General features: G+C 42.7%; 2 protein-coding genes across 3 annotated transcripts; one reads left to right on the top strand and one right to left on the bottom strand.

The window, feature by feature from the left end:
* The first annotated feature begins 3,858 nt into the window (after positions 1–3,858).
* dph5 (diphthamide biosynthesis 5) lies at positions 3,859–12,564 on the top strand. Its single transcript, XM_008406365.3, has 7 exons — positions 3,859–4,105; positions 5,988–6,112; positions 6,473–6,581; positions 8,255–8,375; positions 10,111–10,150; positions 10,902–11,008; positions 11,633–12,564. Exons 1-7 carry the CDS (start codon positions 3,971–3,973, stop codon positions 11,863–11,865), a joined length of 870 nt encoding a protein of 289 aa, XP_008404587.1. The 5' UTR covers positions 3,859–3,970; the 3' UTR covers positions 11,866–12,564.
* Positions 12,562–24,426, bottom strand: slc30a7 (solute carrier family 30 member 7). Of its 2 annotated transcripts, XM_081605945.1 has the most exons (11): positions 24,242–24,426; positions 23,885–23,986; positions 22,519–22,632; positions 22,331–22,418; positions 22,020–22,149; positions 21,722–21,943; positions 21,596–21,643; positions 18,947–19,082; positions 14,673–14,763; positions 14,414–14,563; positions 12,562–13,020 (listed from the first exon to the last, which is right to left on the bottom strand). In XM_081605945.1, the coding sequence occupies exons 1-11, from the start codon at positions 24,319–24,321 to the stop codon at positions 12,973–12,975; spliced, it is 1,209 nt and encodes a 402-aa protein (XP_081462071.1). In that variant the 5' UTR covers positions 24,322–24,426; the 3' UTR covers positions 12,562–12,972. The 2 variants fall into 2 exon arrangements, with proteins under 2 accessions (XP_081462071.1, XP_081462072.1); XM_081605946.1 differs by lacking the exon at positions 24,242–24,426 and having other exon boundaries at positions 22,519–22,627.
* Positions 24,427–25,849: the final 1,423 nt, after the last annotated feature.

Here is a 25,849-nt window from a genome sequence, read left to right as displayed (position 1 = left end):
TGCGAACCGAACGAGCAGTCCGTTTACGTCCCCGAAGAAACCCGCATGCGCAGAAGAAGGACGCTGACGTCACACAGTCACGCTCTGTTTGCGGAAGTAATAATGGCGGCCGCTGTTTACGGATCAATTTTAAAGTTTATTCAGCAATGGGAGCCGACAGTATTGTCAGAAAATGATAACAGGACGATGAAGCTCATAAAAAAAGCTAAAATAATAGCAGCAAGCTTTTTGTGGAGCATTTTGAAGAGAATGTGGAGTCTGGACCGGGAATGATGGGATTGGGATGTGAGGCTCCGCTGACAGACTGATGCTCACAGCAGCTCATAATTATCATTTCCTGTTATTGTTTACCTCCAGATTTACTGACATTCGGCCCAGGCTGTAGAACTGCCCCTTTGTTTGGTCCAATTCTTTCTGGAAGAAGCCCAAATATCGAACAGCATCATGTGAAAGATGAACTTTAGCTTCTTTTGACCAGAAAAGGTTGAAGAGGCCAAAAGGCCTCAGCTGCTCCCCCAGCGAGGTGACCGGGAGGTCGGGGGAAGGCCAACACATGAGAGGAGATAATCAATTAAACCAATAAGAGCTAAACAATAAATCACAGAGCTGGGATTTAATTAATTTATCAGAAATACGATTATAAAAGAGGCTTGAACTTGATGTGCAAACGTTTTGGTTAGGTATAGAAATATTCAGGAAAAAATCTAGAATATTCACTGTAAAAAAACAACTAAAAACTAAACACTGGTAGCTGTTAGCCAGAATGCCACCGTAAAACAATGAGTGAAAATGATTTTGATTTTATGATTAAAATCCACAAACTAAAATAAAAATGTGTTTTTTGTATTTTACAATGTAAAAGTGAATGTTTTACATTGTAATATATTATTTCACCAGGTTTTACTGTAAAAGAAAATGCTTTAACTTCTTCAAAATATGTTTTTCCCAAAACAAACAAAACCTATAAAATGAATGTAAAATGTACAAATTACTGCAACTTCACAGTAAATGAACACTTTTAGTTTACTGCAGTGTTTTTCAACCTTTTTGAGTCAAGGTTAATTGTTTTAATTTAAAAAATCCCGAGGCACCACCAACCAGAAATGTAAACAAAGATACTCTGTAGCCACGTATATTACATTTATAGTCATTCTTATCAAAGTGTCTTGAATAGGAATCAAATAGACACAAAAATTTATTTTTATCACATTTTACATTTCTTATTTCAAACTGCACTTAACGTGTCCACTTCAAAAATACACCTGAACAGCCACAACACTGTGGTGTTAAATTTAAAGAAGTTGTAGAAAACTCCAAACTGTTTTACAAACTAATCCACAAGCATCTTATAGCCAGAAAATAATTCTTATTCTGAAAGAAGCGATAATATTTGGGAAACATTTCACTTCATATTCACTGTTACAATATGAAGAGTTGCATGTACAAAATGTTAATATCTGTATATTTTACCCACCTGGTGTGAAACCTGAGCATGTTTGGATGAAAACAGATCTGATTTCCTGGCAGGAATTAAAGACAAAGTTCTTCCTCAGCAGCTCTCAGTCTCTGTTTTTAGTTTTTATAGTAGCCAGACTAGAGAAGCTCACTTCACACAGACATGTTGTGGGAAATGGACTCATGTTACTGCTGAGCTTCACTGTCTTTTCCATCACTGTCGTCAGTCCTGCTAGATTCAATGCTCTCACTGCTACCTGTAACATTCATGCATCACTAATTCTCTTGTTTTAACACCGTTAAATATATGGATTTCTGTTGCTGTTGTTCTTTTGGGTTTTCCTGCACATCATATCTTTAGAATGTTTCAGCAAGCAGGAAAAGATTCAATTTTTGACCTTTTAAATCCAGACTTTCATGGATTTCTTATGATTTTTATTTAGTAAATGTTTAAATATATATATATATATTGATGGTTTTGAATGATTCTGAACTGATTCGGTTCATCTGAGACCCAGAATCCGGATCCAATCCCACAACGGGACCCAGACAGTTAACAGAACCGGAGCGTCGATTCTCTGGATGACTGGAGCCAAACAAACCCTGAAAGTCTGCAACAAAAGGCCGAATCCTCCTCCACCATCCCAGTCATTCACTGGTTCCCAGTTAGACGGGCGGCGGGACGGGGGCGGAGTCACGTGGTCCGGAGGCTTGTTTACCGCAACAAGGAGAGAGAGAGAGAGAGAGAGAGAGAGAGAGAGAGAGAGAGAGAGAGGGGAGAGAGAGAGAGAGAGAGAGAGAGAGAGAGAGAGAGAGAGAGAGAGAGAGGGGGGAGAGAGAGAGAGAGAGAGAGAGAGAGGGGGGGGGGGGAGAGAGAGAGAGAGAGAGAGAGAGAGGGGGGGGGGGGGAGAGAGAGGGGGGAGAGAGAGAGAGAGGGGAGAGAGAGAGGGAGGGGGGGGGAGAGAGAGAGAGAGAGAGAGAGAGAGGGGAGAGAGAGGGGGGAGAGAGAGAGAGGGGGGAGAGAGAGAGAGAGGGGGGAGAGAGAGAGAGAGAGTTCATTACATTTATACCATGTGACCTGAAACAGGAGGATGAGCAAAAAAAAGTTCATAAATCATTCATTTAAACTCAATAAACATTTATTTCAATTGCATTTACAGCAGAACAAATTAATTTAATTATTTTGTAACAATTTATTTTGTTTAAGTGACTTAAAACTGAAAATAGCAAAGAAAGTTGTTCATTTTTGTTAAATGTATCCTCATGTTTTTGGTAAAAATGTGAATAAGTAAATAAATAAACAACCATCAGAGGTGATTGTAGAGTTCCCAAAAAGTTTACTCAAGTAAGAGAAGCACTACTTCAACATAGTTTTACTGAAGTAAAAATAAAAAGTAGCCATCAAAGAAATACTCAAGTAAGAGTCAGAAAGTACATTTTCTACTAACTTATCAAAACTTTAATTATTTCATATTTAAAAATTACTCCATCACATGGACCAAAACATAAAGCTTGTGGGGATATTGGTGTTTTACAGACAAAAATTTATTAACTCAAATAAATATTTAAAAACTGCTGAAAGCTTTGAGTAGGCCGATGTTTCTTCAAAGCTAATGCAGAAACATTGATAATAAATGGGAATCTGAAAAAGTCTTGCTCTAAAAAGTTTCCATCTCCATCCTATGCTTGCATTGAATTTGGGGGCCAAATAAAATCCTCCAGAGGGCAGCAAATGGCCCCCGGGCCACACTTTGGCCACCCTTCAGGAAAGGTGAGTTTTCTCAAGGAAAAGTTCCCTTAAAAAAAAAACAACTTTCTCCACATACCTGTTAAAATAATCACAGTATTAGTGAATAAGTTGAAAATCCCTTTTATACACTGGAATGTACATTTCATAATATCTAAGTTTATATTTCTGATTTATCATATTTTGGACTTACATTTAGATTTTTTTTTGTGTGTTGATGGATAATAATTAAATGTCAAACAATTTTACTTGACTGTAGTTAAAAGTCTAGTTAACTACAGTAAATATATATGTTAATTGGACAATATATTACAATTGGAGCTTCCACCATGAAGTCTTTAGATCGGCTCTCATACATTTTATTATAAATTTATGAGTGAGATTTTCTGTTGCAAACCATTCAGATTTAATACACAAACAGCACCAACAATGTTTAAAAAGATGACATGCTAATTAATTTATCTATTTATTGTCAGCCGATCTAAAGGTAAGACATAGTTCTAACAAACTTGTCAAAACTATTTTTATTCGCTCTAAATTCAGCAGTCAGGGAATAATATTTTTAAATACTCGGTTTTGCTAATGGAGTTCGGCGCAGTGTGAGGCACTTGGGCCGTATAGCGACTCTAGCTGTCGTGACTGTAAACATTTAACAGCATGCCGTATTGAGGTCTAGTTCGGTGAGACTACACGTGAATGTGTCAGGACTTGAATATATAGCTATTGTGGATCCGTGTGGTGAAAAGTTTCCGAATCGGGGCCGACGGGATGCTGTACCTGATCGGCTTGGGACTCGGAGACGCCACCGACATCACGGTGAAGGGTCTGCGGGCGGTGAAGAGCTGCTCCCGGGTCTACCTGGAGGCCTACACCTCCATCCTGACTGTGGGGAAAGAGGCGCTGGTGAGTCCGGACTGAAACCGACCAGAACCCAGAAGGACGGGAATGCGGTGAAAATAATACAGATCCGTGCAAACTTATTCATGTTGCAACCAGAAAGATCGGAAATATTTTTGAGTAGGTTTAGTGTCGTGAAATAGAAAGTAAATGATGAATGCTTCTCTAATATTTTTGTTTTATATAAATATCTAAAAAGTGTGGCGGACATTTGTATTTAACAGTTACAGCTACAAGTGTTTCCTCTTTCAAATTTTAGATAAACTGCGATTTTAGCTCCTTTCTCTTGGAGGGAGAGAGTCTGTGGTGAACAAAACTGTTGATATCCTGGCTCAATTGAATTTAGATCCTGACTTTGACTAAGCCGTTCTAACAACATATCTCTGGCTGTGTGCTTTGGGTAGGTTTTCTGCTGGAAGGTAAACCTTTACTGCGTCCTTTGCAGTTTGTCATGACACACATTGATTATTAATATTTATTAAGGGGGTTTTTGCTTATAGAAACCCTTTCATTTATGTTTGTTTGTGTTTTTTATTTCTGTTTTATTGTTTCGTGGCTTCTTTAGCAGCTAGTTTTGTTAGGGTTACTTCAGCAGAAAGCTAGCTGTGTTAATTTTAGCACATATCTTGTTTTGTTGGTCCTTACTTTAGCATTTAGCTACATCAGAACTGAGTTTAGTATTGTTTTACCTCCTAGGTGATGGGTTAGCAGCTAATAGAGTTAGCAATTTGTTTTGTTGATACTTTAGGATTTAGCTACTTCGGAATTTAGGTTAGTATTGTTTTTTAAGGTGATAAATTAGCAGCCAACAGCTTTAGCAATTGGCTATTTTAGAAGTTTCTTTGGCAGCTAGCATTGTTAGCAGTTACTAAAGTAAAAAGCTAGCTGTGTTTGCTATTTTAGTGGGTTGCTTTCTTTGATAGTACTTGTCTTAGCATTTAGCTACTTCAGAATTGCATTTGTAGTGTTTTAGCTTCTTTATGATATGTTAGCAGCTAACATTTGCCTTTAATATTGTTTCTTTAACAGTTAGCATTATTAGCAGTAAGAGTAGAAGATTTGTTTTGTGTTTTAGCCTCACGTTGCCACTGTTTTTGCTGCTTTAGCTGGGTTCTAAACACAATGCTAGCTTTAGCAGATAGCATTATTAGCAGTTACGTTAGTACCACTAACTAACTAAGTAGTAAGACTAGAAGATCTGCTTTATATGCTAACACTTTTAGCCTCACATTGCTACTGTTTTGGCTGCTTTGGCTGGGTTCTAAACACAATGCTAGCTTTAGCAGATAGTATTATTAGCAGTTACGTTAGTACCACTAACTAACTAAGTAGTAAGACTAGAAGATCTGCTTTATATGCTAACACTTTTAGCCTCACATTGCTACTGTTTTGGCTGCTTTAGCTGGGTTCTAAACACAATGCTAGCTTTAGCAGATAGCATTATTAGCAGTTACGTTAGTACCACTAACTAAGTAGTAAGACTAGAATATCTGCTTTATATGCTAACACTTTTAGCCTCACATTGCTGCTGTTTTTGCTGCTTTAGCTGGGTTCTAAACACAATGCTAGCTTTATCAGATAGCATTATTAGCAGTTACGTTAGTACCACTAACTAACTAAGTAGTAAGACTAGAATATCTGCTTTATATGCTAACACTTTTAGCCTCACATTGCTACTGTTTTTGCTGCTTTAGCTGGGTTCTAAACGCAATGCTAGCTTTAGCAGATAGCATTAGCTGGGTCTGAATACCTTAGCAGCTTTGTTTACAACTTGTGGCTGATTTAATTGCTTTTGCTGTGTCTTAGGTTAGTGTAGTTTTAGTAATTTATCAGTATTTTTTTTTATTTAAACATTCTCCACATGCCCCATCTGTGTGTTTCCCCCCAGGAGGAGTATTATGGGAAGCAGCTGATCCTGGCGGACCGGGATCTGGTCGAGCAGGGAGCCGACGAGATCCTGAAGGACGCAGATGTGACCGACGTGGCCTTCCTGGTGGTGGGCGACCCGTTCGGGTGAGCGGCGTCACCGACCCGAGGTCCGCTGCGTCAGTCAGCACGCAGAACCGCAGGGTTGATGTCACAGCTGCTCCGGATCCGTCGTTTCTGGGCTTTTCTCCCAAAAACCACCAGATTCCTCAGAGTTAATAACAGAGCAGAGCAGTTTGGCTCAGTTCGGTTTGAGAAATTACACGAAAAGTTTCTGATGTTTCTTTTGAAGGGATTCCTCCGGTGTGTGACCTCAGCATCTGAGCATCACTCTGTAATCTGGGCTTTTCAGGAGAAAAACTGAACATTTTATGCTTCTGACCTTTCAGAACTCGTCCCTTTTTCTTTGAGCTGAGCTGAATTTCTCTATCTTGTTTTCTCCTGCAGAGCCACGACTCACAGCGACCTCGTCCTCAGAGCGGTGAATGCTGGGATACCGTACAGGGTCATCCATAACGCCTCCATCATGAACGCAGTGGGCTGCTGCGGCCTGCAGGTGACTTTACTCCTCCCACCAACCAGCCTGCAAGTCAATACTCGGGGAGGAAAAAACCCACGATCAGACAGAAATCAGGGTTCCAACAAATACGACTTTTTCAATCCTTAACCGGCGGCAAAGCCATTATATCAATAAGTTTATTTATATATCGCATTTCAGCAGCAAGGCGGCTCAAAATTACAAAATGTATGTTTTATAATTTTAATCTACATATAGAGTAATTTTAAAAAAAAGCTTAATTTCAGGAATTTTCTACAAAAATGAAAACTTCTGAATGTGAAAAGTCAAAAATTTGTTACAAAAACATGGAAATTTCTGCTTGAAAAAACTAAACATTTGAGCGTAATCTCAAATTTTCTACAAAAACAAAAACATTTTGTTATAAAAAACACATTTTGAGCTTAATTTCAGACATTTTCTAGAAAAAAAGTTTCAAAAGTTGAAAGATTTCGACTTGAAATTCAGAAATTTCCAAGTGTTCTAGAAATTAGTTTTATTCTAGTTATATTTTTCTGGCTTAATGTTTTTTTAAGTCAGCATTTTATGAAAGATTTAGGCCTGCATGTTACGCAAAGATGGTCAGTTTTCAAAAACAGGAGAAAATGCAGCTCATCAATTAATGATTAGTCGATCGATGAGACCAATCGACTTCAGATTAAGTCACTAATCAATAACTTGCATCACCAGTGTTGCTGCTGTTGGCTGGTCTTTCTTTTTATCGGCTTCCTTCTCCTCGTTAGGAGAAACTCGGCTCCTGCTGCTGAATAAACTTTAAATCGATCCATAAACGGCGGCGGCCATCTTTGCTTTGCTGTGTGACATCATCGTTCTTCGGGTCGCTGCGGGGTCGGAAGCCGTTCTGACATGACAACCGTCAGGTTTCAGGAACGTTTCGGCTGCTGCCTGGACGTTTCCTCCTCCGGGGACGAAACGTCCCATCTGCTCCTGATGAAACTCATTAAACTGTGTCGCCGTTTCGCCACTGAAAGCATCAAATTAATGTGACCTCATCAATAACTGAGCTGTCAAAGAGACCAATCAGGGAGCAGGACCCAGCTGCCACAGCACACACACCAACACACACTCTCCCAGATTTAACGCTGACACGGCGTCTCCGCTGGGATACTTAATATGCTAATGAGGGCCAGGATATGCTAATGAGGCGCTTCAGTCGGCCCCTGCTGTCGGAGGGGGGAAACCCCTCCAGGTTCCGGACAAACACGAGAGTTTAAACCAGTTAGCTGAAGCTAACGAAATAACTAAAGCATCTTCATAAACCTGTAGCTAACTGGAAATACATCATGTTTATAAAGCTAACAACATATTTAAATGATAGATATTATTAATCTATTTATCGGCCTTTCAGACTGAACAGTCGAACCGCGGCGCTTCGCTCCAGGAACCAAAACACTCAGTTTCAACCACTGACATGTTTGTTTTTACAGTGTTGTTGAGTATTCATTACCCGATCGATGTATAAATAATCAAATAGTTTGAATCTAAAAATGAACCAAAGTATGAAAAATTTAAAACTACTAAAAACTAAATGCTATTTAACTAATAAAAACCAGCAAAGACTAAAAACCGATAAACTAAAGGAACCAGACAAACAATAACTGACATAAAACTGCTATAATGAGAGGTAGCAGCTGACCTCTGACCTTTTCCAGCTGTATAACTTCGGGGAGACGGTGTCGGTGGTGTTCTGGACGGAAACGTGGAAACCCGAAAGTTTCTACGACAAAATCTGCAAAAACAGAGCAGCTGGACTGCACACACTCTGCCTGCTGGGTGAGAGAGAGACACACACACACACACACACACACACACACACACACACACACACACACACACACACACACACACACACACAGATTAGGGAAAATAGCAACAAAATTAGATTATAAAGCTAAAAGTTAATGAACCATGCCAACAATAATCCTGTATTTGAGCGGAGAGCGACTCGGAGCCCCCAGGTGTCGCCATCCGTCTCTTGGGGCCCCGGGGGCCCATGGGCCCCATGGGGCCCCTAAACCAACAGACTGCATGGAGGTGAAGGGCCTGCTGGTGTCTCTGCTGTTAATATTCATTAGAGGAAAGAATAAGAGTGAAGACGCTCATCCATCAGCTCCACAGAAAGCCGGTGGTTTTCTAACGCATCAGGAGATGCACACTGTGCAAAAGTCTTCAACCAATTTTCCTTCCTGGCAGGCAGAGCTGCTCCTCATAAACAGATTTAGCTGATCCAAGGTGATTTAAATGAATAAAATACAGCAGACCTGGTAGTAAATAGCTACTGCAGTAACTTTTTGGGAAAATGTACTTTTCGTAGTATTTCTACTGTTGTACTCTTGAGGAAAATGTCCGGACTCTCTACCCATGTGAGCAACTTCACCGAATTAACAGTTTTAAGCAGAAATTCACCTGCAGTTTTTGTTAGTTCCATAAATTTGAACATTTATTTGGATAAAATTGTCTTTTGCCTGATTTTGCTACTTTGTTGTTACGTTATTTATATGAATCAAAAACACTGAAATTCCCATTTTATGCTTTTATATTTTGATCCATCTGATTATATAAATTTTAAATATTAAACGATTGATACTTTGATCAGTTACTCAGAACTAGAGGAACTGAAATATGTTAAAGTTGTGTTACTGTTAGTTTAGTACAATCTTTGGCTGCTCTACCTCTAGAATAACATAGTTTAGCTAACTTAGCTCACGTTAGCCTAGCTTATATACAATATGATTAAGTTAGCTAAGCTAACCTAAGATAAGGTTTGCTAAGGTCAGTTTGTGCAGGCTAAATGCAGCTAAATGGATAAACTAAGCTAACCTGGTTTTATGCTAAGCTAAAGTTAGCCAAAATAAGTTTATGTATTCATGAGACTTCAGTCAGAGTCAGTCAGAGGCTTGCTGCAATACAAACAGCTACAGGAGATTTTTCCTCTTTAATTAAAGGAGCTACAACAACATCTCTGGATCAAGAAAATATTTTTGTATTGAATTTGAATTATGCTAATAAGCTAACTAAGCTAATGTTAGCAATGTTTAGGTAAGTTAAATTAACCTAACCTCTAATTTGACTAACCCGTTTTAGTGTAATAAGCTACCAGTTTGTATAACGTTAGCTTACCTACTCTTACCTTAGCTAATTGAATATATGCTAAGCTAAAGTTGGCTTAGATAAGCTAGTTTAAGATGAGGTTAGCTCTAGTCTGGCATTATCCACACAGATTTTCAAAAATAGTAAATTTACTGATTTGTAAATATAATTTCTATAAATATTTTCTTCCACATGAATTTGTTCTAAAAATAAAACTAATTATGTATGATTGATAATTATTTTAGACATTATTTTTCAATTTCTTCGCATTATTTACCATTTTATGAAGATCTGACTGCAAAACATAATCTGTAAGCAATTAGATAATTTATTAAATAACAGAAGTTTTCAGCCATTTTGACTCCAGCAGGAAAAACTCAACAAGTTTCATCCAAATGTTTCTGGTTCTGTTCATCAGATATTAAGATGAAAGAGCAGAACATCGAGAACATGATGAGGTAAGAACCGGACCGGACCAGGACTGGGCCAGGACCGGACCAGGACTGGACCAGAACCAGGACCGGACCAGAACCAGGAACAGATCAGGACCAGGACTGGACCAGAATCAGGAACGGACCAGAACCAGGACCGGACCAGAACCACGACCAGGAACGGACCAGGACTGGACCAGAACCAGGAACAGATCAGAACCAGGACTGGGCCAGGACCGGACCAGGACTGGACCAGAACCAGGACCGGACCAGAACCAGGAACAGATCAGAACCAGGAACAGATCAGAACCAGGACTGGACCAGAACCAGGACCGGACCAGAACCAGGACCGGACCAGAACCACGACCAGGAACGGACCAGGACTGGACCAGAACCAGGAACAGATCAGAACCAGGACTGGACCAGGACCGGACCAGAACCAGGACCAGGACTGGACCAGAACCACAACCAGGAACGGACCAGGACTGGACCAGAACCAGGACCGGACCAGAACCAGGACCAGGACTGGACCAGGACCGGACGAGAACCAGGAACAGATCAGAACCAGGACTGGACCAGGACCGGACCAGAACCAGGACCAGGACTGGACCAGAACCACAACCAGGAACGGACCAGGACTGGACCAGAACCAGGACCGGACCAGAACCAGGACCAGGACCGGACGAGAACCAGGAACAGATCAGAACCAGGACTGGACCAGAACCAGGACTGGACCCGTTCTCCGGTTTGAAAGCAACACTTTGATTATTGATTTCAGGGGGAGGAAGATCTACGAGCCGCCGCGCTTCATGACCGTCAGTCAGGCTGCAGATCAGCTGATCCAGATCATCGAGAGGAGGAGGAGCGAGGAAGAGGAGGAGCTGGGTGGGTCCAACATGATCTGATCAAAAACCGATCAATCGTCTATTGATTGATCCTCCAGAGCAATAATTCAGCCATAATGTACTCATTTTGTGTTCAACAATTATTTTAATAATCGATTAATCGACAGTCCAGACGATTAATCGGAAATAAAGTTGGCATTGCAGATTTATCACGTAAACCTTAACATTAACATAAAAGATAAAAACAAATTATTGCCTAAAATGCAACAGCCGCATGTTGTCAGCAAACGTTTAATTTGTAGCGAAGATTTTTTTCCTAGATTTTGATCCAAGTGAAGCTAAAACTAAAGATTTTATGAAGTTATTTTTATCTACATGCAAAATGTTTATATTTTTGTATTTTCGCCTGATTACTGCTCTCAATAAGTTGCTGTTTTAACAGATGTGCCTCTTTTGAGTCTGTATGATTGATTCCTAAAATAGTTACTTATTTGAATAATCGATTAATCACGATTAATCGATTGAGCCCTGAAGAAAAAACTGAATCTGAGGTTTATTATAATAATGAATAGAGTTTCATTCTTAATCAAAATGTTGGGAAAACCCGATCACATCTCTGACGGCTCTACTCCAATGGTCTCCTTCCTTTCCCGACCCGGTCCAGGAGTGACGGAGGACACGGTGTGCGTCGGCCTGGCCCGGCTCGGCGCCGACGACCAGGCGGTCCGGGCCGGGACGCTCCACCAGCTGGCGTCATGCGACCTGGGCGGGCCGCTCCATTCGCTGGTGGTCACCGGCCGGCTCCACCCGCTGGAGGTGGACATGCTGCGGCTGAACGCAGCGCCGGACGCGCTGCAGCACCTGCGCGTGGTCGACAGCTCCACCTACACGTCCTAACGCCGGCCGACCCGCTGGGCCGGGACCAGAATCCGTCGTCCTCACAGGAGCAACGGACTCGATCATGAAATGAAATCCATCCAATCAAAACTGCTTCACTGCAAAAACACAAAATCTTAACAGCTATTTTTAAATATCTTAGTAAACTTGAAAAAAGACGAAACTACAAACTAATTTAAAACAATTAATTCCTAAATATTGATCAAAAGTTCCACTGGCAGATTTTACTCGTGTGTAAAATGTTTTGCTATTATTTAAACAATCAGTAAAACTTTTTCCATCAATATTATGGAACTATTTGCTTAATTTTTAAGTTAATTTTGTCTTTTTTCAGTTAAGATGTTTGCACTAAGGCATCAACTATTTCAGTAAACGATTAATCACGGTTAATCGTTAAATCACGATTAATCACGGTTAGTCGTTTAGTCACAATTAATCACGATTAATCGTTAAGTCACGATTAATCGTTTAGTCACGGTTAATCGTTTAGTCACGGTTAATCGTTAAGTCACGGTTAATCGTTAAGTCACGATTAATCGTTAAGTCACGATTAATCGTTAAGTCACGATTAATCACAATTAATCGTTTCAGCACCAGAACCTGGACAAAAGTACTTGGTAAGATTTATGTTGGTAAACAAACTTTGATGCCCCTGTAGTCGTTTTGTAAACGTCAATAAAGATTAAAATCAATAACTGAGCAGAGAAATCGATTTATTACAGATAAAAAAATCCCACTAACCGGTCACATGATTTGGTCACATGGTTTGGCACAGTAAAAAGAAAACGGAGAAAACCCGGTGACATGACACTGAGCCAATCAGCAGACACCAGTTGTGATGCCACCAATAGTGGGAGGGGCTCAGATTGTCTCTGATGAAGGCACTTACCCAGAATCCTTTGCTACAAACAAAGAGAAGGGCAGGAGGAGCGAGGCGGACGAGTCGCCCAACAAACCCAGTTAATTATTTATAAAACCAGCAACGTGGGTGGGGCGTTTGAGTTCATCAGTTCTTTGTGTCCCCCCGCCCCTCCCTTCTGCAGAGGGGTCAAAGGTCACCCAGCAGCAGATGACTGATTGGTCCCAGGATGGGAGGAGGCGGAGCTTCTACATGGCGGCCGTGTCGATCTGAACGTACAGCTGTCTGACGCCGACCTGCAGAGGAAACCAACGTTAGGAACTGGTTCCACGCTCAGTCTGAACTGAATCGTTCATGTTCAAAGTTCTTTTGATGCTAGCTTAATGCAGGCTAGTTGCTCATTTTGGAAATCAAATCTTGAAGGTTACATTTTGAAAAGTAAAGCGGCTGGCTTACAGACGGCGAGCGGGGTTCTGCCGAGCGGCTAGAAGTAGCAAATACCCTAAATGCAACAGATGAAACCTCACTTTGCCACAGAGATTAGCTTAAGAGAAAACCAGAGATCTGGGTCACAATGGCTCTGAAAGCGGGTAAATGTAAAGAACCAGCTAATATTTAAAATACAGAAATTATAACAGATGGAGGTTTGAACCGTTTTATGAATAAAAGACTTTTAAATTCCAGCAGGTTGATTATTATTCAACCAATGTAAAAACAAAACTCAGTTTGTTTTTGAGCAACCATTGCTTTTTTTATCATTGTGTTTCAACTACAGTCCAATGAGCTCTAAACTCGGTTTTCAGTTAAAATTTAATTTCAACGTGTATTTTTGAACAACCACTGGTTTTCATCCTGCTGTGTATCAAACTTCTTACTGTAGTTTTTATCACCTGATCACAGTAAAATATTCTACTATGATTAATTCAATCATTATATATGCTGTAATCTGAAGTAACTATCAAAATACATCCACATAATTTACCAGTTTTAAATTTTTATATATTAATTCTTGACACTAATAATTACTCATTTATGTTCCTTAGATGCCGAGTGTCGCTAAAAAGCTTCAAACCCAAAACTAGAAACAACTTTAGAAATGTTGGTCATGAGCCTGTTTTATTATATGTAGAAGATATTAGTAAACTTAAATATGTTTTATTACATAATCTAGCTCAGGGTTGAGATTATTTACTGAGTTAATCTGCTAAATTCATCAACTTCTGCTTCGATGATTCACATGTAGTTCACACTCCAACCACCAGATGGTATCAAACTACTTCTAATATCTTTAGAGGCAGATGTGAAAACCAACATTTGGAGCATTCATGCACCCCTTAGCTGCATCTTCAGTTAAACAGGTGTGCAGCTAATTAGCTTCCCTCGTCCAGAAGCTTTTATACTTTCAGCTTGAGCTGCAGAGGAGGCAGCTAGCTAACCTAGCTAACTGAGCTAACCGAACCTAGCTAACCTAGCTAGCAGAGAGGACACACGTAATGCAGTGTGCCTGAAGTTTAGCATGAAGGACTTAATTAACAACATGCAGAGGTTACTTTATTAAAATCTGTTAAAATGTGTAAATTTAAGTGAACTTGTTCAGATTAAACGGATCTGAGTGAACTGAACCGGTTTCTCCTGGTTCCTCGGAGCAGAACTCCAGCCGCTGCAGGTGCTGGACTCGTGTTCGGGTACCTGAGTGAAGATGTTGTGCGTCTGGCTGAGGATCCAGCGGGTGTCTGCGTCCGGCGCCACCAGCAGCTTTAACGTCCCGATGTAAACGTCCGTGCACAGCGTCCAGAAGTGAGGCTCCTGCAGGTTGTAGACTCCCTGCAGCTGCTGCACCTGAACGCGTAAAACCAGGAATTAGACACGTCCGTAATCCGGATCGATAGCTGGAAGAAGAACTGAACAGGTGGGCTTGAGTGGGCGGGGCTTATCGCCAGGTACGAACCCTCTGGTAGCATTCTGGCAGGGCGTTGTCGAGCGACGGCGGCGTTCTCTGCATCAGGATCCCGATGGACTCCTTCAGCAGCGGCACCACACTGAGGGTCAGAGGTCAGGATGAGAATCGATAAGGATTTACCAATTGCATTATCAATATCACTTATCAATTCTCCGAGTTAGGAAATAAATTCTTAAATTAAAAAACGGCCCCATGTGCGGCAGCGTTCTTGGCAGAAGACGCTCAGAGTGCTGCTTCTGCGACGCCATCTTGGATATTTTCCAAATCAAAAAGCGGAGCTTATAAAATACGTCATCATGCAAATACGGTTTCACATTATTGGAACCGATAAGCAGAATCGTTAGGATCAACGATTTGAAGAATTGAACTACTGATGATTCCCGTACTGACTAGTCAGAGGTCAGAGGTCAGGGCACATCACAAAAATACATTAAAACGGATGGAAACAGAATCTCCAGGCTTTCAGCTGGAGTTCAGTCCGACTTTCTCCACATCTGCAGGCGTTTAGCACCGCGGTGACTCCGACTTTCCAGCTGCGGAAACCTGATCTCTGCGGTCGGGTGAAGGCCTCCGGGCCGACCACAGCTCCGCTCTGCCGAGTCCTGAAATATGCGGCTCCGTCAGACTGCATCACGGCGGCTCGATTTATCGCCGACTCTTCGGAGAAACCCGACCGCTGGTCAGGAGACGGAGCACGGCTCCAGGACGGCCATTAACCGCGCGCTGAGCGTTCCCTACATTAGTGGAAACCAGCCTCCATCGCCGCCATCAGGGCTTGGATTGATTTTCATGCTTTCAGGTCTGAGGAATGAGTCTGCAGAGCTGAAACCTGAGAGGAAACCCATCAGCATGTGTTTTCATCTGCAGAGTAAACTCTGTAAACTCTTCTTCTGCTGTTTTAAAACACATCCAACCTGCAGCAGAACAAACAAAGTTTGCTCCTTCGTCTTTGCTGAAGTTCTGTAGAAGCTACAATGTTGAGGCGGTTCAATGTTTCCTTCAAACCCGTTGGGGCTTCTTCCATTCGTCGCCTTCAGAGGTAGAGCGTTGGTTGGTTTTATGGATCCTCCAGAACGTTTTTAAAGTGAAACCCTTTACGTGGTTTAAGTCCTGCTCACATCATCTCAGTCTGGAGGCAGAGCTTCAAAATCCTTTGCTTGAAAGGCGACACATTATGATGGAGCCATAAATCTGTGGCCTACACAAAACACATCTGTCCAGTTCTGCTGTGAGGACAAGCCGTTTAAGGCGTCTTGTCACTTTAAATCTAAACGAGCTGCTGGCCACGCCCCCCAACTCAACGTTTATACATGAAAATAGTTGCGCAATTATTCAACTGTACATCGTTGAAAAGCAGAAGTGGAGCCTCCTGCATAACCAGGACGAAAGCAGCAAGTGGTTTCTGGATGGTCAACAACAAAACGTGTTTTCCAGCAGCCATTGTACAGTGCATACAGCAGATGCTGTATGAATGTGTCTCAATTGGGAGGTTTTAAAAACGGCTCATTTTCCAGATACAAAAAAAACTTTAACTTATTGCCAAAAAATGAGTTTTTTTAAATCACTGATTGTTTTTAGAAGCAGTAAAATACAAACACACACCTGTGTTTGCACCTGTTGGCCTAACAGGTCCAGGTATGTTTGAAACCAGTCAGCTGTTGAGTTTACGGGATGAATGATTTGCTTATAGCGGTGCTTTTAAGAAGGGAGCCACCAGAGGGCGCTAACACAAACAAAAGGTTTAATACATTTTTAAATTATAATTTTTTATTATGAAGTCAACTCTGTTTTTCAAATAGTATTATAAAATAAAAGCTACAATAACTGATTTGACTTGTTCTTTCTGACCGGCTCATCAAGCTAGCATGAAACATTTCTGTCAAAAATGCAAAACCCTTAAAAACCCGTTAAAATCAGACGGTATTTATGCTAAATGGATGAAATAATGACTGAATAAAGTTCATGTTTACATATTATTAGTGTCGTGTTTGGGTTTTATCAGAAGTAAGGCTGTTGGGAAGCTTTCGGTTAAAACAAATAAAGTTTGGATGGAGTTAAAATTCAAACTGAGGAGGAAACCTGAGGATGTTTGTGCTGCTCAGGCGTTTTATAGATTTATTAATTATCCGTCTTCAGAGATTAATTTGATCGATATCTCGGCTTGGTTGGCGAAGTCGTCGTCCTGCCGCTAACGAAGCTCCGGTGGCCAATAAAGAGAATCTATCGATCATTTTACACCCAGCAGGCGATCAATAAACTGGATCTTTGGGGAATTTGAGGTCAACAGTTTTTAACATTTGGTTTTAACAGGAAGAAGTTTCAGGTTGATTATTGATCATTGGAGCCATTAGAGGTTAAAACTAGAAGATCCACAGATTATTTAACATTAGCATTTATGCATGATAAAAAACGATTCCACTGAATTTTAGATTTACTCAGAGAGATCAGGTGAAAATATGGAAAAACCACAAACTGGACAGAAGGAAGAACAACTGGACAGAACAATCAGGGGACGGACCAGCGACCCGGACCAATGATGGACAGGAACACAGCTCTGTGAGTCTTTTCTTCAGCCAAAAGCTTCTGAGTGAAACTTTATAAATGTGGATGTTTAACCTGTAGAGCAGAGTTTCCCAGCCCTGGTCCTCCAGGCTCACCGTCCTGCAGGTTCAGGGCCCCAAGGTGGGTCCTGGAGGCTTCAGGGCCCCAAAGTGGGTCCTGGAGGCCCGGCATCCTGCAGGTTTCAGGGCCCCAAAGTGGGTCCTGGAGCCCTGGCATCCTGCAGGTTTCAGGGCCCCAAAGTGGGTCCTGGAGGCCCGGCATCCTGCAGGTTTCAGGGCCCCAAGGTGGGTCCTGGAGGCCCGGCGTCCTGCAGGTTTCAGGGCCCCAAGGTGGGTCCTGGAGGCCCGGCGTCCTGCAGGTTTCAGGGCCCCAAAGTGGGTCCTGGAGGCCCGGCGTCCTGCAGGTTTCAGGGCCCCAAGGTGGGTTCTGGAGGCCCGGCGTCCTGCAGGTTTCAGGGCCCCAAAGTGGGTCCTGGAGGCCCGGCGTCCTGCAGGTTTTAGGGCCCCAAGGTGGGTCCTGGAGGCCCGGCATCTTGCAGGTTTCAGGACACAAAGTGGGTCCTGGAGGCCTGGCATCCTGCAGGTTTCAGGGCCCCAAGGTGGGTCCTGGAGCCCTGGCATCCTGCACATTTCAGGGCCCCAAAGTGGGTCCTGGAGGCCCGGCGTCCTGCAGGTTTCAGGGCCCCAAAGTGGGTCCTGGAGGCCCGGCGTCCTGCAGGTTTCAGGGCCCCAAGGTGGGTCCTGGAGGCCCGGCGTCCTGCAGGTTTCAGGGCCCCAAGGTGGGTCCTGCAGGTTTCAGGGCCCCAAAGTGGGTCCTGGAGGCCCGGCGTCCTGCAGGTTTCAGGGCCCCAAAGTGGGTCCTGCAGGTTTCAGGGCCCCAAAGTGGGTCCTGGAGGCCCGGCGTCCTGCAGGTTTCAGGGCCCCAAAGTGGGTCCTGGAGGCCCGGCGTCCTGCAGGTTTCAGGGCCCCAAAGTGGGTCCTGGAGGCCCGGCATCCTGCAGGTTTCAGGGCCCCAAGGTGGGTCCTGGAGGCCCGGCATCCTGCAGGTTTCAGGGCCCCAAAGTGGGTCCTGGAGGCCCGGCATCCTGCAGGTTTCAGGGCCCCAAAGTGGGTCCTGGAGGCCCGGCATCCTGCAGGTTTCAGGGCCCCAAAGTGGGTCCTGGAGGCCCGGCGTCCTGCAGGTTTCAGGGCCCCAAAGTGGGTCCTGGAGGCCCGGCGTCCTGCAGGTTTCAGGGCCCCAAAGTGGGTCCTGGAGGCCCGGCATCCTGCAGGTTTCAGGTTTCCCTGCTTTAATGTTCCTGATTCAACGGATTCAATAAACGCCTGTTTATCAGTCATCGATTGAAATCTCTGGGCTGAAGGAAGGAAACACCTACAACATGCCCAGTTGGAAACTCGGCTCCAGAAACCGGAGCTTCAGAAATCCTGTTTTCATTCTCCAGCTTCCAGATGATCAACATCTGGAAGATCAAAGTCCAGAGTGAAGGAGCCCTGAGGGACGCCGGCCTGTGGTTCCTCAGGTTCCCTCCGAGTCTCCGGGAATTTCAGCTCAACGTTTAAAACAAACCAAAGCAGCAGCTTCCCCTCTGAACAGGAAGTGACCTCACTCCATTGTTCCCCTTCACCTCATCGCAACAAGACTCTGGCAGCTCAGAGAGCCGATTGGTTCCCTGCGGAGGCTCCGCCCACCTGTCGGCTCACCTGACGCCGATGAGGAGGGCGATCAGCATGGAGCAGATGGGGTCGGCGATCATCAGGTCGTACTTCTGCATCAGGAGGGCGGAGATGATGACGCCGATGCTGCCCAGAGTGTCGGCGATGATGTGGAGGAGGACGCCTGCGAAGCAAGACGCAGGTTTTACACACAATTTAAATAACCAGGGCTGGAATAATTAATCAGACTAATTGTCATTAATTGATTATTGGATAATTGTCAACTACTTTAGTAATCGATTAATCATTAACTGGAGAAGAGAGACTCTAAAAAAGACCAAATTTTTGAAGGAACAACAAATTTTAAGCAGTAATTAGACAAAAATCGTGCAAAAAATATATAAATACATTTTACGTTCAACAAAAATATCCCACCCAGATTTCCTCCAGAGGGAGTTTTAGCTCCACCTGTAAAAATAACCTTCACTAAAGCTCCTCTTGCTTTCCAACTATTAAATCTGTAAACAAACAATAATCAACAGATCAGCTCTGAACGGCCTTCATAAGTCAAGCAGGAAAGGCTGAAATTTTCCCATGTTCAGCTGCAGATGCATCTGTTGTTTCAAATAATTCACCAACGGATTCTGTTACTGCATGAAATGTGTTTTTATTGTTTAACACAGGAATTAAATGTGTTAATTGGCATCTTTTAATGTATTTCTAATATTGTATAAAATGACTTTAGTGATCAAGTTTGCAGAAAGAGCAATTATTTTAATGGTCAGAATATCCGATTAATCGTCAGAATATCCGATTAATCGTCAGAATAACCGACGAATCGTCAGAATATCCGATTAATCGTCAGATTATCCGATTAATCGTCAGAATAACCGACGAATCGTCAGAATATCCGATTAATCGTCAGATTATCCGATTAATCGTCAGATTATCCGATTAATCGTCAGAATAACCGATTAATCGCCAGAATATCCGATGAATCGTCAGAATAGCTGATTAATCGTCAGATTATCCGATTAATCGTCAGATTATCCGATTAATCGTCAGATTATCCGATTAATCGTCAGAATAACCGATTAATCGCCAGAATATCCGATGAATCGTCAGAATAGCTGATTAATCATCAGATTATCCGATTAATCGTCAGATTATCCGATTAATCGTCAGAATAACCGATGAATCGTCAGAATATCCGATTAATCGTCAGAATAAATCAATAGAGTAACCAATAAAATAGCTGCCAGTTGCAGCCCTGGTTCTATCCGATGCTCTGAACTGAATTAAACCAGCAGCAGGATCCGTCTCATGTTTACTGAAGCCACAGGCTGAGAGGGAATATTCTCGTCTTAAATGGTTTGTTTTTATTCACCGTTGGCAGAAAATCATTATAATTAAGATAAATAAAGGTGCTAAAACCTTTGTCCCATTAGTCTAGATAATGTTTGGCTTGTTGAGTAAATTAGTTTTATTGAATGGGTTGGATACGTCTAGCTCTGAATCTGTTCGTCACTCTGAATTTCCCCAGTGAGGAACAATGAAGGGCAAAAACAATAAAAACAGGAAATCTGAGCAGCTTCTCGGTTTAAACCAACAAACCATCTTTGTTCTGCTTGTCAAGAAGATACTTTAAAATAAACTCGGGTCAAACATCCAACTGCTGCAGCTCCAACCAGCAGTGTGGTGTGAGAGCGCCCCCTGGTGGCGAAACCAAGCAGTTTGAAACCAGATTGCATGAAGGTTTTTCCTCAAACTTTGGTCTGTTTGCAAGCGGAGAGAATTATGACCCAGGACAGCGTCTCTGGTTCTGATGGCGGATTCTCTACAGGCTGAAAACTAAACGGCGTTTCCAGATGAAACAACGACGAAGAAAATCCTTAAAAAAAACGGAGGATTCTCCAGCAGGGGGGTCGGCCAATCACGTTGCCACGGCAACCCCAATAGGCGAAGACGGGAACACATCATGAGATCACACTGCACATGTTGATATAGATATGTCAATCTAGATATACATCAGTATGTCTATTTATATATAGAACCAATGTAGACAGAACAGGAAAGCTAGAAATAGAAAGATAGAGCTAGAGACATAGAGATAGAGCTAGTGACATAGAGATAGAAAGATAGAGCTAGAGACATAGAGATAGAGCTAGAGACATAGAGATAGAAAGATAGAGCTAGAGACATAGAGATAGAAAGATAGAGCTAGAGACATAGAGATAGAGCTAGAGACATAGAGCTAGAGACATAGAGATAGAGCTACAGACATAGAGATAGAAAGATAGAGCTAGAGACATAGAGATAGAAAGATAGAGCTAGAGACATAGAGATAGAAAGATAGAGCTAGAGACATAGAGATAGAGCTAGAGACATAGAGATAGAGCTACAGACATAGAGATAGAGCTACAGACAGAGATAGAGCTAGAGACATAGAGCTAGAGACAGAAAGATAGAGATATGTAAACAGATCTGTGCTTAAAAACGACCTGTGTGTGCGCCTGTGTGTGTGTGTGTGCGCCTGTGTGTGTGTGTGTGTGCCTGTGTGTGTGTGTGTGTGTGTGTGTGTGCGTGTGTGTGTGTGTGTGTGTCTGCGTGTGTGTGTGCCTGTGTGTGTGTGTGTGTGTCTGTGTGTCTATGTGTGTGTGTGTGTGTCTGTGTGTGTGTGTGTGTGTGTGTCCTCACCCTGCAGGATCTGCTTGCTGGATCCGTCTCTTGGCCTCTGAAGTTCGTCTGAGGAACAAAAATCAACAAGTTCAGATTCTCTGAAAACGTCTCGACTGACGGAGAGGAGACGGACGTCTGTCTCACTGTGAGAGTCTTCGTGTCCTCCATGTCCGTGTCCCCCGTGACCGTGTCCATGATCTCCGTGTTTGTCGTGGCTGTGTCCATGTCCCCCATGTCCATCGTGGCTGTGTCCATGTCCATCGTGGCTGTGTCCGTGTCCATCGTGGCTGTGTCCGTGTCCCCCGTGTCCTCCGTGTCCTCCGTGGCTCAGGCTGCCGTTGAACAGAGAGTGGCTGTGACCGTGACCTGCAGAGCGACAGGGTTTCAGGAAAACGACTCGCTAGCTCGGCGGCGGGTTTGTCTCGTCTCCAGGTGGGACTACCTCCGTCCCCGTGCGAGTGTCCGTGTCCTCCGTGCTGGAAGACGAAGATCCCGACCAGGTTGACCAGCAGGCCGGCCACAGAAACAGGAAGCAGCCGCTCGTGGTGAACGTCTGGCGGCTCCAAGGCTCTCTGACAGACAGACGAATCAGAAACACGGTTTCAGTCCAACATGGAGACGTTTTCCTCCGACAACCAGCTGAAGGCTGAATGTCTCCACTGGATGGCATCCAGAACCGGACCGAGCGGCGCAGGTGAAACCAAAAGGTTGAAAGGTCACGTGTCCGACCTGCGATGACGTCATCACACTCACCTCCACTCCTTCTGAGAAGATGAAGAAGGCGGTGAAGATGAGGAAGAGTCCGTTGACGAAGCCGGCCAGAACCTCGGCTCTGACGTAGCTGGGAGTGAAACGAGGCAGAGCGATCAGACCCGAGCAGCCGAGCTCAGCGCAGCGGAGGGAAAGGGGGCGGGGCCTGGGGGCAGGGGGGCGGGGCTTACCCGTAGGAGAAGCTGTCATTGGACCTCCACCTGGAGATGACGGAGGCTGCCAGGCCGGCCAGCAGGGCGGTGCAGTCAAAGAACATGTGGAAGGAGTCTGAGATGAGACCTAAACTGGACCCGGAGGAAGAGGAGGAGGAAGAGGAGGAGGAGGTTAAATCACTCTGGCTTTTTAAGACTTTCTTGGGTTTAATTGTTTGTTATTTTTAATCATTTTTATAGTGTTTTTGCCAATATTTTATATTTGATCATAAATATTTAAATTATTTGATATTTGACCAGGGCTGCACAGTGGTGCAGCTGGTAGAGCTGTTGCCTTGCAGCAAGAAGGTTCTGGGTTCGATTCCCGGTCTTTCTGCATGGAGTCTCCATGTTCTCCCTGTGCATGATGGGTTTTCTCCAGGTACTCCGGTTTCCTCCCACAGTCCAAAAACATGACTGTCAGGTTAATTGGTCTGTCTAAATTGCCCCTAGGTGTGAGTGTGTGTGTGCATGGTTGTGTGTCCTGTGTGTCTCTGTGTTGCCCTGCGACAGACTGGCGACCTGTCCAGGGTGACCCCGCCTCTCGCCCGAAACGTTGGCTGGAGATGGGCACCAGCACCTCCTGACCCCACTGAGGGAAAAAGGGTGCAAGAAAATGGATGGATGGATGGATGGATATTTGACCATGAATATCTCATCCTTATTTATAGTTTAGGTTCATAACTTTCATATTTCAGGTGTTTTCTTTGATCCTCATCCTGTGTAATTTGTTCATCTATTTTATTACTTTAGTGATTTTTATGTCTTTTTGTTTCTGTTTTAACTTCCTTGAAGCTTCAAGGTTCTAAACCTCCATTAATGCCTCTGGATTGTTGGATTAAGGTTCAGCTGAATCAACTTAAACCTTTTTCTGTAAATAAATGTACTAAATTACATATTTATTTTATAACTCTGCATTTAAATCCACCAGCAGCTTCACAACTTTAATTTGTTCATGTTTATGTTCATATTTTATTATGCTATCCATTGTTTAGCTCTGCACTGCAGAATAACGTCGCCACCAGTGCAGAGCTTGAGCTCAGTTCTCACAGGAAGTGATTGCCGCACAATACAGTAAATTTACAAACACATCAGAATCGCTTAATGTTCAACTCTTAGCTGCAGATGTAAAGTTTTATTTGTCTCGTTTTAAAACGGACACAGACAGGATGGAGGGGTAAACATTTCCTCTAAAAGCTTTAATTTCTGCTGACATGCGCAGTTTGAGTAACTGCAGCGTCTCAGATTAATGACGGACACACACACACACACACACACACTGCTAACACTTACGTGGCATATCCAGAGGAATCACACAGAGATGCTGCTCGGACTGTTAGCCTACCTGTTGCTCCAGATGCCGTAGGTTAACTCCACGAAGGCGAAGGAGAGGTTGAGGCAGAGGAAGAAGAAGAGATTCCTGGAGGTTTTATCAGCTAAAATGGACCTGAAAAGCAAACAGAAACAAACATAAACCCACAACAAATAAACCCAGGAAGGAAGCAGGAGTTAAAAACTCCAAACAGTCAGACACAAACACGCAAAGTGCAGTTAAAAGCAGCCAGTTTTCAGCCTGACAGCTGAATAAAAACAAGTTTGAAGCAGATTGAGCTGCGAGAGAAACACATCTGCTCAGGCTAACCGGTTAGCTTCCGGCTAACAGCCACAGCTAGCGGCTAGCTGCTAGCTGCGCTCATCTTACCTGAACCACCCGGACAGTTTGACCAGCAGGTTGAACTTGGCCGGTTTGTACTCATCATCCTTGATGGATAAAGGTAACATTTTTACACCTGGACGCTCCACAGTCTCACCGGGAACGTAAACTGGACGAGATGCTAACTGTCAACTTCCGGCGAGGACAGGTTTCACAATAAAAGCGCTTCAGCCTTCCCCTTTTTTTTTTGCTTTTTTTTTAAGATTCTTCCCTTTTTGGGGAAAGAAAGAGACATGTTGACTAAGATTAATGATCACTCATTGCTTTCTATTTTTTAATTGCTATATTTGGACATTTATTATGCCTGCTTCGCCTTTATGTCTGGCATTTATTCATTTATTTACTTCCATAGAAGGGCCAGCTCAGTAAATTAGGATATCCTCTAAAAGTTTTTCATTTTAATAACTGAGTTCAAAAGCATACACTCACAAGTTCAGTAACAATGAATTAAAAAGTTATTTGTTGGGTTCAGCTGTTCTTATCTGCCAGAACCGGGCGGATAAAAACCACCTGACATATTAAAACATGTTGCCATGTTTGGATTCTTTCTTTCTCCCCTGGGCCCCCTGGTGAATTTCATCTAGGACCGCCCCTGTGTGTGAGTCTGATCATTTTGATAATTACATCTACCAACCAAAATGAGAATATAACATAAAATCAATGAGTTTAATGCTTTGTGGCCTTCACTATAGTCCATTTTAAGATGTAACCACTATCCCAGCTTCAGTCGAAATAAATTAATCGTTAAGTTACGTTTTCATGAACAGACATCAAATTTACCTTAAAATGCAGTAAAACTGCAGTAGAAACCGTCTTAGCACTGCTGCTGTACAGGAATGAGATTTTTAAATATATGCATAAAATACATGTCAACATTTTTCTGGTCATTTTCAAATTTAAAACTTAGTTGATTTATTTTTTAGCTTCTTTTTTAAATTCTGGGGGTTAAAAAATTATTTCACCTTTAAGAGCAAATAAAAATCAGAACCAAACTTTTCTCATAATTTTATTTCCAATTAAAAATATTTTTGCATGTTTGTCAAAAACGTGATAATTTATCACTAATTTAGAAAAAAGTGAACTGTTTTTATATGTATTTATAACGTTTCTGAGACGTTTAAAGGTTCCACAGCAAATCGGGAAGCTCAGATTGTTTGACATTTGATTTAAAATAAATAAATCTAATTGTTTTAAAGGTTGAAGTGACCAGCAGGTGGCGCTCCTGTGCTGCGGACAGTCTGAGCGGGTTTTCAGACAGAAGCGGGAATATGGCGCAGATCCTCATTTTACGCAACAGATGGTCCACATCTGAACTGTTGGTGCATTTTTACTTTATTTTAATTTTTTATTTTGTAAAAGTATTCACACATGTGAATTTTTCCACACGGTCACATTACAACACATGGTTGTTTTTTCAGACGTCAAACATGTTTCATTTTGTTTTTTACTGTATTATAAACAGGTTTTCACGCAGGATTGTTAATTTATTTTGTTTTTTAGCGTTAGCTACCGTGTTACCAAGTATTTTTGGTTTCTAATGTGAATAATTTAGTTCACCTGAATTAAGACGAACTAACGAAACTAAATCTATGAACT

Source organism: Poecilia reticulata, chromosome 4 (assembly GCF_904066995.2).
Source record: "Poecilia reticulata chromosome 4, P_reticulata-male-v2, whole genome shotgun sequence".
Classification (NCBI taxonomy): domain Eukaryota; kingdom Metazoa; phylum Chordata; class Actinopteri; order Cyprinodontiformes; family Poeciliidae; genus Poecilia; species Poecilia reticulata.
The sequence above is the reverse complement of the archived record's forward strand: the minus strand, read 5'-3'. Positions and strand labels throughout refer to the sequence as shown.

Coding starts and splice junctions, on each gene's coding strand:
- dph5 (XM_008406365.3), top strand. CDS start 3,971: ATGCTGTACCTGATCGGCTTGGGACTCGGAGACGCCACCGACATCACG. Junction 6,113..6,472: donor GTGGTGGGCGACCCGTTCGG/GTGAGCGGCGTC, acceptor TTTCTCCTGCAG/AGCCACGACTCACAGCGACC. Junction 8,376..10,110: donor GCACACACTCTGCCTGCTGG/GTGAGAGAGAGA, acceptor TCTGTTCATCAG/ATATTAAGATGAAAGAGCAG.
- slc30a7 (XM_081605945.1), bottom strand. CDS start 24,321: ATGTTACCTTTATCCATCAAGGATGATGAGTACAAACCGGCCAAGTTC. Junction 21,944..22,019: donor ACACTCGCACGGGGACGGAG/GTAGTCCCACCT, acceptor GTCGCTCTGCAG/GTCACGGTCACAGCCACTCT. Junction 19,083..21,595: donor CAGCAAGCAGATCCTGCAGG/GTGAGGACACAC, acceptor CTTGCTTCGCAG/GCGTCCTCCTCCACATCATC.